Source organism: Mus musculus, chromosome 1 (assembly GCF_000001635.26).
Source record: "Mus musculus strain C57BL/6J chromosome 1, GRCm38.p6 C57BL/6J".
NCBI lineage: Eukaryota > Metazoa > Chordata > Mammalia > Rodentia > Muridae > Mus > Mus musculus.
The window spans coordinates 156,018,510-156,031,629 of record NC_000067.6 but is presented as its reverse complement, the minus strand read 5'-3'; the positions used below and the strand labels follow the sequence as shown (position 1 = coordinate 156,031,629).

Here is a 13,120-nt window from a genome sequence, read left to right as displayed (position 1 = left end):
TTACTGTTGTTAGTAGTTCACAAGAGGCCGCCTATCCCTTAGAGAAAATTTGCCTTTTGTTTTCCATCATAATCAAAGGTCAGGAAACTTTTCTGAGTAGATGAGAATGATTACATCCTAAAACTTATATTTCACATATTTTTCTTCCTACACCAGTGATGAATGAAGACCCTATAAGCAACTTATGCAGACCCCCATTAAGAAGCCCAAGACTTGGTAAGATATTGTTGTGTTGCTTTAAGTCTGTCTTATAAATACTATGTTACTTCTAGAGGAGATCTGTATTCATATGGATCAAAGTTTAGCTAGGTAAGGTGGTACACAGTTGTAATCCTAGAACTATGGAGACAGGAGGACTGATCAGGAGACTATGGCCGTCTTGGCTACATAGAGCGTTTAATGCCAGCCTGAGCTGCATGAGACTAAGGAAGTCTTTCTGTGTCCATTGTTCTCTGTCCACCCTAAACTCAGAAGTGACCAGTGTCAGCTTATTTCCCCGGAGATAGTTAGCACACCTGCATCTTCTTGACAGTGCTGAGGCTTGAACCCAGAGCTTGGCATACACTAGGCAAGCTTTCCGCCAGAGCTGTTCCTGCTGCCTGTCTCCCTTTTTAAAACATAAATCTTGGGTTCGTGAATGCTCTTGTGCACCTCCTTTTGTTTTCATTTCACTTTTCACATGTATGGAAGAAGTCTTCCCACATTGGCATATATTATAAAAAGGTTCCACATTGTTTTCAGATTATTTCTTACATGGTGCTATGGTGCCTACGACCATGCATGATTCTTTCAAATTAAGGTCAGGGACTTTTTAGTTTTGTCAGTATATTACTAATTTAAAACAAACAAACAAAAACCAAAAACAAACAAACAAACAAACAAACAAACAAAAAAACCCTAAAGACAAGGCTTGTGGCACAGAGCTATAAAATATGCCTCAGCTACATTTCCTTTGAACTAAAACTTTGGAAGTCCTTCCATTGGTTTCATGGCTGTGACTGAAAGTTAGTGAGCTGCTCTGTACAGTCGCCTTCACTTTGCACTCTGCCTTGGGTCCTGTCCATGGGGGGGGCGGGGGGGGGGGTGTTGCACCTCGGCCGCTCCCCCTACCACGGTAAGATAGAAGCATGTGCTAAGGAGCTTTATCTGGTGCGTTCCCCTTTCAGTTCTAATTGTTTTCTTGCTGTTTCTCTTACAGATTCAACATACCAAACAAATGGAAATACTAAAACGAATGAAAGAGGTTTGTTTTTCTCTAATCCTTAGAGGTTTTCATTGAGGATTCTTAGCAACAAAATGCACAAGTTTTTATGGCTTCAGAATTTTACTTTGTTCATTATCTCAGGTCCTTAGATTTTATTCTGTGTAAAATTAAGTCTTATTACTTGAATTACATGTGAGACTGCATAATAATAAAGTACTTTTGTGTGGTTCTGAGGATTGAACCGTGGCCTGACACACACTTGTCAAGTGTTCTGTCACTGGGTTACCTCCTCTTGACCCTCTTGGGTGTTTGTCTTGTTTCTTTTCCATTGTTATTGTTTTGTTTTCTTGAAAAACGGTTTCGTGTATTGTCACTGGTGTCAGCTTTGTAGCTGTAGATGACTCAAAACTGTTTATCCTCATGTCTCTCCTCCACTTCCCCAGTGCTTAGTGCTTTAATTGCAATGTGTGCTACCAAACTTAAAGTAAGGGTTTTTTTTGTTTTTTTTTTTTTTTTTCCTTTTCCTTTCTTTTTTTTGGTATTTCGAGACAGGGTTTCTCTGTATAGCCCTGGCTGTCCTGGAACTCACTTTGTAGACCAGCCTGGCCTTGAACTCAGAAATCTGCCTGCCTCTACCTCCCAAGTGCTGGGATTAAAGGCGTGCGCCCGGCTAGTAAGGTATTTTTTTATTAGCCTTTGTTAAATTTATAGTGTGAAGAGAAAAGTGAGGGTTTTGTTTTGTTTTGTTTCATAAAAACTGTGCCCTTGATTTTGTTTTCTTTTGTTCATTTAGTAATTTTAATTGCTTTTAGTGTTTGCCTTGATGTAGATCATGAGGTTTCAAGATCTAGGTTTTAGGGATCTAGGGATGTGGTTCATGAGTGCTTTGCATTCCTGTAGTGTGGAGTTCAGATTCCCAGCACCTACATAAAAGACAGGCATGACCTCAGTGCCTGTAAGGCTCACTGGTGGATACTGGAGACAGGTGGATCTGGACACTCCATGGCTAACTAGTCTCACTGAAGTGACAAATTCAGGTTCAGGAGGAAACCCTGTTTGATGGAATAAGGCAGAGAACGATAGAGGAAGATATCCGTTCTCCTCCTCTGGTCTCCACATGCATGTGGATGGGTGCACAGGCCTGCACACACATACACAAATGAGGAAAAATAGAGCAATAAAATCTGGGCTTTAATAAAAGCTTTAACTGGGCCAGTTGGCTCGTGCCTCAGTCCTAGTGCTTGGAAGGTGAAGGCAAGGGGACCGGGAGATCAAAGCCGTCTTAGCTTTACATAAACCTGTGTTGGATATGGTTGGAATGCATTTTAAATTTTAAGACTAAATGTTTTTTTCTATAAGTATATAGTTTTAACTTTCTCTATTAAACTCATTTTTAACCTAGGCCTGGGCTAATTCTTATAGTTCAGGATCTATATAGTTCCTGGATGCTAAGAAGGACTTTGCAATGTATACTTCATCAGATATGCTTTTACTTAACAAGAGTTTCTTTTTTGGTTTTTGGGAGTGAGGGTTGTTTTATTGAGATAGTCGCATGTAGCCCAGGTTAGCCCAAGAACACTGTAGCTCAGGATGACTTTGATTCATGATCTTCCTAACTCCACTTTCTAAGTCTAGGATTACAGACTGGGCACCACGCCTAACTTCCATGTGAGTTTCTTAAATTCTCTGTTTAACTGGGGTGATTTATTTAGCATGGGCATATGACTGTAATCTTAGCACTTGGTGGGGGGAGGTATAAAACAGGATTGCCACAAGTTCATGACCAGTCTGAGCTATATTAAAGTTCTAGGCCAGCAGCTTGGACTAAGTAAAACTGTCTTTAAAAAGAGAGGAAGCTGAATAATAGGGAAGTGACATCAAAGCAGGAAGTCTTTACTTCCAGCAGCACAATAGACGCTGCTGATTTGTCATCATAGATTGTCTATGCTTTTTTAAGACTTATTTTTATTTTATGCACATGAGTGATTGCCAGCGTGTATGGGTAGATACCTAGTGGATATGGAGGTCAGAAGAGCCCTGGAACCAGAGTGATGTGTGGTTGTAAGTCACCATGTAGGAGCTGGGAACTTACCAGGTCCTCTAAAGGAGCAGCCAGTTCTCTTAACCACTGAGCTGCCTCTTCAGCCCAGGCTATAGATTCTTGTAGTTTCCATTACAAAGATGAAAATGAGCCAGGCACACACTTAATAGTCCGAGCACTTCAGAGGCTTGATACAGGAGGACCAAAGGTGGGAGTGCAGCAAGGCCCTATACCCCGTCTCAATAAATGAATAAATGAATGAATGCATGCATGCTTAGAACCTTATTAGGAAGAACTAGTCTCAGACTGTTTTTCTTACGTTGCTGTGTTTGAACAAACTTCTTTTTAACCACTTCCTATGTCAGTGACCTAAATAAATGCTAGGACCTCAAAGAGCTCTGTCTAAGTTTTTTTCTTTTCTGTATCTCAGGAATACATTAGGTAGTGAAAAAGAAAAAACAGTAAAAATCATTGGAATGTTAGCACTCAGGAGGGTGGTCAGGATTGTGAGTTTGAGGCCAGCCTGGACTACTGGCTCAAATGAAAAATAATCATTGTAACTTTTAAAGATGTGTTTATTTATTTTATATATATATATATCACTATACTCTAGCTGTACAGATGGTTGTGAGCCATCATGTATGTGGTTGCTGGGAATTGAACTCAGGACCTCTGCTCCAGGGTCAGCTCGTTCTAGGGCCTGCTCAAAGATTTATTTATTATTATATGTAAGTACACTGTAGCTGTCTTCACACACACCAGAAAAGGGCATCAGATCTCATTATGGATGGTTGTGAGCCACCATGTGGTTGCTGGGAGTTGAACCACATGCTCTTAACCGCTGAGCCATCTCTCCAGCCCCCATTGTAACTTTTTATAAATGCTAAAATAACAGTTTATGTACAATATGGAGGAAAAGTTCTTAAGTTGGAAAAGGCATTTGATTGAAAGTTGAAATAGGATAGCCGGGCGGTGGTGGCACACGCCTTTAATCCCAGCACTTGGGAGGCAGAAGCAGGAGGATTTCTGTGTACGAGGGCAGCCTGGTCTACAAAGTGAGTTCCAGGACAGCCAGGACTATACAGAGAAACCCTGTCTCGAAGGGAAAAAAAAGTTGAAATAGGAATAGCAGGCAAATGCAAGGAAGAGCCTGGCTAATACTGTCTGCTATGGACAAGTGTCATTATTTTGGCTTTAGAGACCACGTGATGCAAGAGTTACAACTCCTCGATTGGTGACAGCGCTCTTGTGTCTTTATTTGAGGTCTTGAATAATAATGTAGAATGATGTTCTCATTCCATTAGGGATTGTGTGTGCTCGTGTGTGTGTGTGTGTGTGTGTGTGTGTGTGTGTGTGCATGTGTGTGTTTAGAGGTTAGAGGACAACAACTTGTGGAAGTCCTTTTCCTTCTTCGACTATACAGGTCATGGGAAAGGAACTCAGTTTTAGTGCTTGGTGGCAGACGAGCCGTCTTGCCAGCTCAGGCCTGGCTCTTTTCAAATGATGAAGTTAGCCTTGTATCACCAATTATCAATCAAGGCTTGAATGTTGTTGATAAAGGTTTAAGGATATTATGTTAGTAGAATTAAAGAAAAGATATTTGGACCAGACAGTATATAAACAATTTTCAAAGTGTTTGTATTTTTGTTGTTGCTGGTTTGGTTTGGTTCTTTAATGAAAAAGAAGCCTGGGTTGATGGCCCCCGCTTATAATCAAGGGAAGAAAAGACAGAATTGTGAGTTTGCAGACAGTTTGGGTTATATAGGCAGACCCTGTCATAAAAAACTGAAAAGAAAGCTATGACTAAATTAAAAAGTCACTTTATCTTTTTATTTTGTGACACAACTTTTATCACCTAGACTGACCCAGGACTTGGGTCCAAATCCTGGGAGTGCCAGCATGCTCCACCACACCTGCTTTCAAGTCAACCTTTTCTACGTGTTTCTATGTACTGAGTAGTTTAAAAAGAGTAAGCCAATGTGGTGGCTCATGTATGCTATCTGAGTAATTATATAAACTAAAACTGCTATATAAAAAGGTAAAATATTATAATAATTTAGTGCTTTGAAAATAAAATTTCAGAGCTGAGCATGATAGTGCATGCCTTTAATCCTAGCATTGAAGAGTCAGAGGCAGGAGAATATCCGTGAGTTCACTCAAAGAGAAAAAAGAAAGGAAAAACTTAAGGGGCCCGTGAAGTGGTTGAAGGGGCCATGACAGTGGCTGCAATGGTAGCAGCCTGAGTCCAATCCCTGGGACTCACATGGTGGAGAGAGGAGCAGCTGCTGCCTCTTGTCCCTGATTACACAAGCACTGGTAAATACATGTGATTTAAAAGTTTAAACTAGTAACATCTAAAGGATGAAAAAAGACTTTAAATAGTGAACAGTTCCTCTAATACAGAATATAAATAACATTTTAATCATTTTCCTATTCCTGGGTTGGGGGCTGTGGGGAGAGGGAGAGGGAGAGAAACAGTTTCGAGCTGCAGTCTTACTATATAGCGTAGGCTGGCTTAAACTCCCTGGGATTCTCCTGCCCGAGCCACTCCTGAATGTTGGAATCCTGGTTGTGCAGCACCATACCAGCAACTTTGCATTTTACTTTAAAGAAAAAGAAAATGAAGGCTGAGTCCTGGGCACCCGGTCTAACACAGCGTGTTGTGGACTAGATTCGCTGTCTGGGAGAAGTGGGGTGCTGGTGGCAAGTTTCTCAGAGTGGTTGGTTTTCTGTTTTCTAGCAAAAATGTTGACAGGTATATTTTAGATACTAATTTATAACTTCTACTATTTTCAAAAGAGCTTTAAGACTTCTACTAATATTATATTAACCTAATTAAATTGATGTGAAAAATTCCAAATTCATAGTAAAATATTTAGAATCACTTTCTGAAATCATACTTCCACCTGTCAGCCAAAAATGAGCAACATGAAAATCAACTCTCCAAAACAACGTTTATTGGAGAATTGCAACTGTTAACAATCCAATGTCATGGTAAAGAGCAAAAAGGAACTTAGAGCTAGGCAGGTCCACTTAACGCTGTTATGAAATAAACCTCACTGGCTACAGGAAGTATTTCAGTAGTCAGGGGTTGCTGTCTGATAGTGTCTAGTTTGGGAACTTGAGTCAGGAGTGCAGGTCAGCTCATCTGAACAGTGCTTTGCCCAGCAATGTGCTAAGTTCACTCTTCAGCACCGTAGCAAAGGAGAGAAGCCTGTGGCTCGCCTGCAAGCTTTGTGTTTCAGCCTCCTACGTAACCACCATTCCACTCGAGGGGCCTCCTTGTGCCTTCAGTTGACTTTGCTTAGGTTTGGCAGTAAACACTGTTGTGATGCTGAAAGCTTTTATGCCCGTTGAGAAAGCAGATGGAGAGAAGAGTTGAAAAGAAATACTCTCCCAATTCTGTAAAGTCTGAGTCATCCTAGTCTCCCACAGTTTTAGTCAGTATTTTTGCCCAGTTACGCTTACATTTGGGTGTAACTTCCATTATTGAAAAAAACAAACTACTGGGTGGTGGGGGTGCACACTTTTAATCCCAGCACTTGGCAGAGGCAGGTGGATCCCTTGAGTTTGAAGCCAGCCTAGTCTACAGAGTTACTTCCAGGACAGCCAGGGCTACACAGTGAAACCGTTTCAAAGAACTGAGGTGGGAGGGGAGGAAGAAGGGAGGGAGAGAGGTGGTGGTGGGGGAACACACAAGCATCATAAACGCCCATGTGAAAGACCTGAAGGTCTTAGAGTTTGGTTAATATGTTTGATTGTCTTTAACGTCCTCATTTTTGAAGAACAGCGATGTACATCACTTGCTGGATCTAAAGGGAATTTGTTCTTTCTGCTCATGCTTCCTCTTTGTCACACCCGTGCACTAAGGACCTTTTTGTCACCTTTGTCACACCCGTGCACTAAGGACCTTTTTGTCACCTTTGTCACACCCGTGCACTAAGGACCTTTTTGTCACCTTTGTCACACCCGTGCACTAAGGACCTTTTGTTCCTTCAGCTTGTTAGGCTTCTGAAGGGAGTCGAGAGTCTGGTAAATGAGAGAATTGGAATGGGAAAACCTGTGGATCTGTACAAATCTGGAATATTTGTCAATGTGCAATTTAATGTTTTCTGCACATAAGTTATATTTAGAATACCAACAGACCTATGAAAGGGAAAAAAAATAGCCAGGCATAGTTCTATACACCTGTGATACCAGCATTCAAGAGATGGATATAATAGGGTGAGACATTTGAAGCCAGCCTTGACTAAGTAGCAAATTTGAGCTTATCCTGGGCTGTTTAAAATTCTGCCTCAAAAACTCAAAACAAACAAAAAAGAAAATTAAATCCCTGGAGCTAGAAAGATTGGATTTGAAGACCTGAGTTCATTTCCAGCATCATGTCATCATGTCAGGCAGCTCTGGCCTCTGCAGGCACTTTACAAATACACTTCAGTAAAAATGAGTGTTTGTTTGTTTTAGATTTATTTATTTATTATATGTAAGTACACTGTAGCTGTCTTCAGACGCACCAGAAGAGGGTATCAGATCTCATTACGGGTAGTTGTGAGCCACCATGTGGTTGCTGGGATTTGAACTTCAGACCTTCAGAAGAGCAGTCAGGTGCTCTTACCCACTGAGCCATCTCACCAGCCCCGAGTGTTTGTTTTTAAGTACATGTTTTATAAAAACTAAAAACATGGTGGTATACACCTTTAATCCTAATACTTTGGAGACAAGAAGCAGGTAGATCATTGTGAGTTCAAGGCTAGTTTGAACTACATAGTGAGTTCTAGGTTAGTCAGAGATAGTAAGACCTTGTCTCAAAAAAATTGAATAAATGCCTTTTTATGTGGGGCTGGAGATAAGGCTCAGTGGTTAAGTTGCTCACTGCTCTTACAGGTGACCTGAGTCCCAGCACCCGTGTGCTGTCTCACAACTGCCTGTTACTCCAGCACCAGGGGAACCAACAACTCGTGGTTTCTGCACACATGATAGACACATACACATTTAAAATTTTAATAAAAGCATTTGTTTGTAATATGAGTTTATGTCAGATTTATTTCTGAGGAAAATGATAGAGCTTTAGTCATCTTACAGAAAAACATTTCCTTTTGTATTTTGTGTTGATTTTCCTTAGTCACATGCTCTTTTTTATTATTATTTCTAAGCTTTAGTTTTTGATGTTACATACTTTTATGTCTTTCTCTTCTAGAAGCTACCATTGTCCAGCAGGTCAATTTCTTCGAAGAAGGTAATTTCTTTTTAACTGTCATGTAATACATTGTCTTTCTTTATATTAGAAGCAATTTTGCTGAGTATTTGAGAAGAGAAGAAAAGTATTTTTCTTAAAACAAGACAAAACCCACAGCAATGCACACTAAGATAAAGCAGGATTGTTTGGATAGAACAGATGAGGGAAGCTTGTCCATCCTTCTAAACATCTTTAGCTGCTCAGGTTTAAGGACAGCTAGCGCTTGCCACTTCTACCATATGTTAGTCTTGATTGTTATATTAAAATCATCACTTTGGAATTCTTATGACTAGTTTATGAAAATACAAGCATAAATTTAGTTCATTTTAAAGCCAATATATTTGAAATTAGTCATTTGGATATTGAAATATTTGTATGTGTACATTATCCATGAAAAAAGTCACCAACTAGCCAACATTAGTCATGTCTCAGATTATAGTCAGTTTACTGGTAGTTTCTTCCAGTAAGCTAAAAATGTCCCAGTATTTCCTGATTAATCTGTTCATTATAGAATCTGCTTTAAAGCCTCAGTGTATGGTTTTTAGACATTATTTGTTTAAGAAGTAATATGTGTCTGAAAGACAACCAAGTACAGGAGCTCAACTGCAGCTCATTTAGAACTTTGTTATTCCAAATAGGAATCTCAGTAAACAGCAGCAGCTGTGGCCTGGACACTCAGGGGCTGCACTGTAGCATTAGCCTGTGTTGACTTGGAACTTTTGAACGCAAGCATAAAGACTGTCCTATGCATTGTGTGCCTCCTTGTAGGAGAAACCGAAGATGATCTCGAGAGCTCTTACAGTGACATCACTATCAGGGCCAGATCCAGCGATTCTCTTGAGTCAAGAGGTAATGTTGCTTTATATGTGTGTGACTCTTCCCACAGAGCTATCTTGTAGTTAAAATATAATTTTAAGTAATTTTTAAGCCTTTAAAAAATTTTACAAGTCATTTTTAGAGTTATATGCTTAGTCCATTATAATTACTCCTTCCATTGTGCCATGTGACAGATAGCTGAATAGAGCACTTTTAGCTGGCTTGAGTATTTGTGGAAAGATATTTTTATGCTTAAGAATTACTTTCTGAGCCGGGCGTGGTGGCACACGCCTTTAATCCCAGCACTCGGGAGGCAGAGGCAGGCGGATTTCTGAGTTCGAGGCCAGCCTAGTCTACAAAGTGAGTTCCAGGACAGCCAGGGCTATACAGAGAAACCCTGTTTCAAAAACACCAAAAAAAAAAAAAAAAAAAAAAAAAATTACTTTCTGGTTTTGAATTTTGAGAAATTGATCACATTGGTACTCAGGAGTATTGCTCAGTTTTAGGAACCTCTAGCAGTATTAGATAATTAATTACTTTGTCTTTAAGTCAGAGTCTTCACCATGTTAGATATCACAGGGGATTTTGTTGTATGGCAGTCTGTAATTGTGCAGGTGAACTTGCCTTTAAGAGTTGGATAGAGGGAGCTGGCGAGATGGCTCAGTGGTTAAGAGCACCGACTGCTCTTCCGAAGGTGCAGAGTTCAAATCCCAGCAACCACATGGTGGCTCACAACCATCCGTAACGAAATCTGATGCCCTCTTCTGGAGTGTCTGAAGACAGCTACAGTGTACTTACATATAATAAATAAATAGATCTTTTAAAAAAAAAAAAAAGAGTTGGATAGAGAAACTTAAAGCTTAAGAAGATGCTAGACTATTTGCAAACTCCATAAACGGGTAACTCTTAGTCCCACAAAAATACCACCTCATGGAAATGTCTGTACTTCTCATGATCGACACGGCATCAACATTCTTCTCATTAAAGATAAGCTCATGGGGCTGACTGTGGTGGTGAACACTGTTAATCCTAGCACTTACTTGAGAGGCAGAGGCAAGTAGATCTCTGAGAGTTCCGAGCCAGTCTGGTTCAGGTAACAGGTTCCAAGCCAGTTGGGGCTATACAGTAAGACCTGCCTCAAAAACTTAAATAGATAAGTGGGGTGAGGACCACAGAAAATTTTTAAAAATGTAAAGCTCAAAAGCTGGTTTTAGGCATTTGGCATTTTGTATGTCCCTTTCCCTTATTTTCCCCCATTTTTTTGTTAGGGGAGGTATTTTTTTTTAATTTGTTTATCTTATTAGAGAGGCGTTCTTGTATAGCACAGGCTGACCTTATGTTATTGATCCCCTTGCTTCAGTCCCACCTCTGTCCGCAGTTGTGATGGCCTTAAAGACTTGCACCACAGTGCCCAGATTTCACCGTCAGTTTACAGTTCTGTTTTTAGATGCTTGCATATATAGTGTTTTTTTTTTTACACGTATATATCTTTACACTTTGTTCTTAGCTGCCCCCACTTCCCTCTCCTATCCCTCATCCTTAAAACATTTTATATTTTTATTCTTTCATAATCAAATGGTAGGTAATGTTTAATCCTATCCCCCCACTATCCTCTCCCATCTCCCTTTGCCTCCTGCTAAGCTTCCCCCAGCAAGTCCCCTTCCTCCTTGGTTTGTAGTCTACGCTCCCACTTCCCTTTAATTAGGGCTGCTTGAATGAGTAGAGGTGGGTGGGAGGGAGGTGGTTATTTGGGCAAGGGTAACTTACCAGTGGCTACCCCACTGAGGATATGACTTCCCTTCCCCAGCAACTGTTAACTGCCTATTAGGTCCTTCTGTGAAGTGTTGTCTTGAGCCCCTCCCCCATCTGTGGTGGAATGTAGGTGTGCTCAGGCTTCTTTTTTGTTTGTTTTGTTTTGTTTTGTTTTTGTTTTTCGAGACAGGGTTTCTCTGTGTAGCCCTGGCTGTCCTGGAACTCACTCTGTAGACCAGGCTGGCCTCGAACTCAGAAATTCACTTGTCTCTGCCTCCCGAGTGCTGGGATTAAAGGCGTGCGCCACCACGCCCGGCTTCTACACCTCCACTTCAGCTCCATCCTTTCCTCCTTGCAAAAAATCGTCCTTCCTTCTGCTTTCATGTCACGTAAAAGAAGATGTCTGTGGTACAGTTTGCAGGCCAAGAAGGATTTAAAGCCAAATCCTGTACTTCAGGTTATTGCCTGCAGTGTATCTGCCTCACTCTGTTCATTACTCATTATTCTCCCATGAAATGAGCACTGTAAGGTGATGCTACAGATACTTTGTGGTTTAGATGAAGCCACCCCAGCAGCTGGCAATCATCCAGATTCACTGAGGGGCTGCCACACAGTAAGTAGTGCAAGCTCCTAGGAGGAGACCAGCCCTGTCCTGCCTGTTTGTGCTGTGTCTTTGGTTATATTACCAGGTAGTGGATTGCTTTTAGTTTGTTCACTGATAGAGTAGTGAGTCTTATAGCTTTGTAATTTTTCATTTTTGTTGTTGAGATGACAGAATACAAAATATTAGAAGTAATGTTTTAAGATGCAGTTAACAATGATCATGAGTGACATTTGGTTTTGATTTTTTAGGGGTCCTAAGGGTTGAGCCAGGTTTTTAGTACTTTTAGGCAAGCATTCTATCACTTTGCTCTACATCAGTTCAACGGTTTTCTTAAATGCTATTACTTTCTATTGTGGATAATCTATAATGAGTATATATGTGTTCTTAGGTTAAGCAGAATAATAGCATTTTCACCTTTTTCTATTTTTAAATTAAACTTCAAGATTTGAGACATTTCCTTTTTGAAAATATTTCATTGAATCTAAGTTGCCATATTTTGTTATGTATCAATAAGAAGAACCTGTCTAATTGAGTTTTATTATTAGATGCAGCCTTAAAAACATTTTCTATAGAGTACTTTTTTAGTATTTGATATGATATAATATGAGAGAGAGAAAGTGTATGTGTGTGTGTGTACATATATGTCCATCATTTTCACACATGCAAACACCCATTTTAAAATATCTGATATGCAGGATATCTGCTTTGAGATCCCTGGGGGGGTTTACGACCCACAGTTGGAAACCACTGTTCTAGAAGGAAGAGTTTATTTGAGTTTACAGTTCCAAAGGGTTAAAATCCATGATGTCAAGAGTGAAGGCATGGCAGCAGTAATTGCTGGGAGCTTGAATCTCAAACTGCAAGCAGGAGACTGTGAGAACACACACAAAAGTTCAGAACCTCTGCCCCCAGTGACACATCTCCAACAAAGCCATGCCCCCTAAACTTCCACAACGAGTGTTGCCAACTGGGGCCCAAGTATGAAATGTTGCCCCAAGACTTATGGCGGACATCTCATCAGCCTGCCATAGCCTGGTCAGGTGGTTGATGGGCTTTTCTTTTTCCTTTCTGTGCTGGGAATGAAAGCCTCACGCACACGACGGGAGTGCTTTGCCACTGAGCCACAGCTTCCGCATAGCCATTTTCAGAGTAATGATCCTAGAGCTGACATCTTATCGTTGTCCAGTGCTAGGTGTTTCTAGTTTAGAAAAAGGGAAATAAGATGAGAAGATGAGCCAGGCGGTGGTGGTGCACGCCTTTAATCCCAGCACTCAGGAGGCAGGGCCAGGCGGATTTCTGAGTTCGAGGACAGCCTGGTCTACAAAGTGAGTTCCAGGACAGCCAGGGCTACACAGAGAAACCCTGTCTCAAAAAGCAAAAAAAAAAAAAAAAAAAAAAAAAAAAAAAAAAAGATGGGAAGATGACTCTGGTTAAATGTGCTTGCAGAGGACGGGAGTTCAGTTCCTA

At 40.6% G+C, this 13,120-nt stretch overlaps 1 protein-coding gene and 1 long non-coding RNA gene across 6 annotated transcripts in view; one reads left to right on the top strand and one right to left on the bottom strand.

Moving 5' to 3' along the window:
• Positions 1-13,120, top strand: part of Tor1aip1 (torsin A interacting protein 1) — a 31,882-nt gene that overhangs the window by 4,851 nt on the left and 13,911 nt on the right. For all 4 annotated transcript variants that reach the window (NM_144791.2, NM_001160018.1, NM_001160019.1 and 1 more), the window contains exons 3-6: positions 157-216; positions 1,199-1,243; positions 8,443-8,481; positions 9,250-9,330. In NM_144791.2, coding sequence (NP_659040.2) covers positions 157-216; positions 1,199-1,243; positions 8,443-8,481; positions 9,250-9,330 — 225 coding nt within the window. The remainder of the gene's footprint in view (positions 1-156; positions 217-1,198; positions 1,244-8,442; positions 8,482-9,249; positions 9,331-13,120) is intronic.
• On the bottom strand, positions 1,351-13,058 carry Gm51653. Of its 2 annotated transcripts, none has more exons than XR_003948070.1 (3): positions 11,065-13,058; positions 10,338-10,441; positions 1,351-6,586 (listed from the first exon to the last, which is right to left on the bottom strand). It is a non-coding gene; the product is annotated as a predicted gene, 51653 (long non-coding RNA). The 2 variants fall into 2 exon arrangements; XR_003948071.1 differs by having other exon boundaries at positions 1,351-5,848.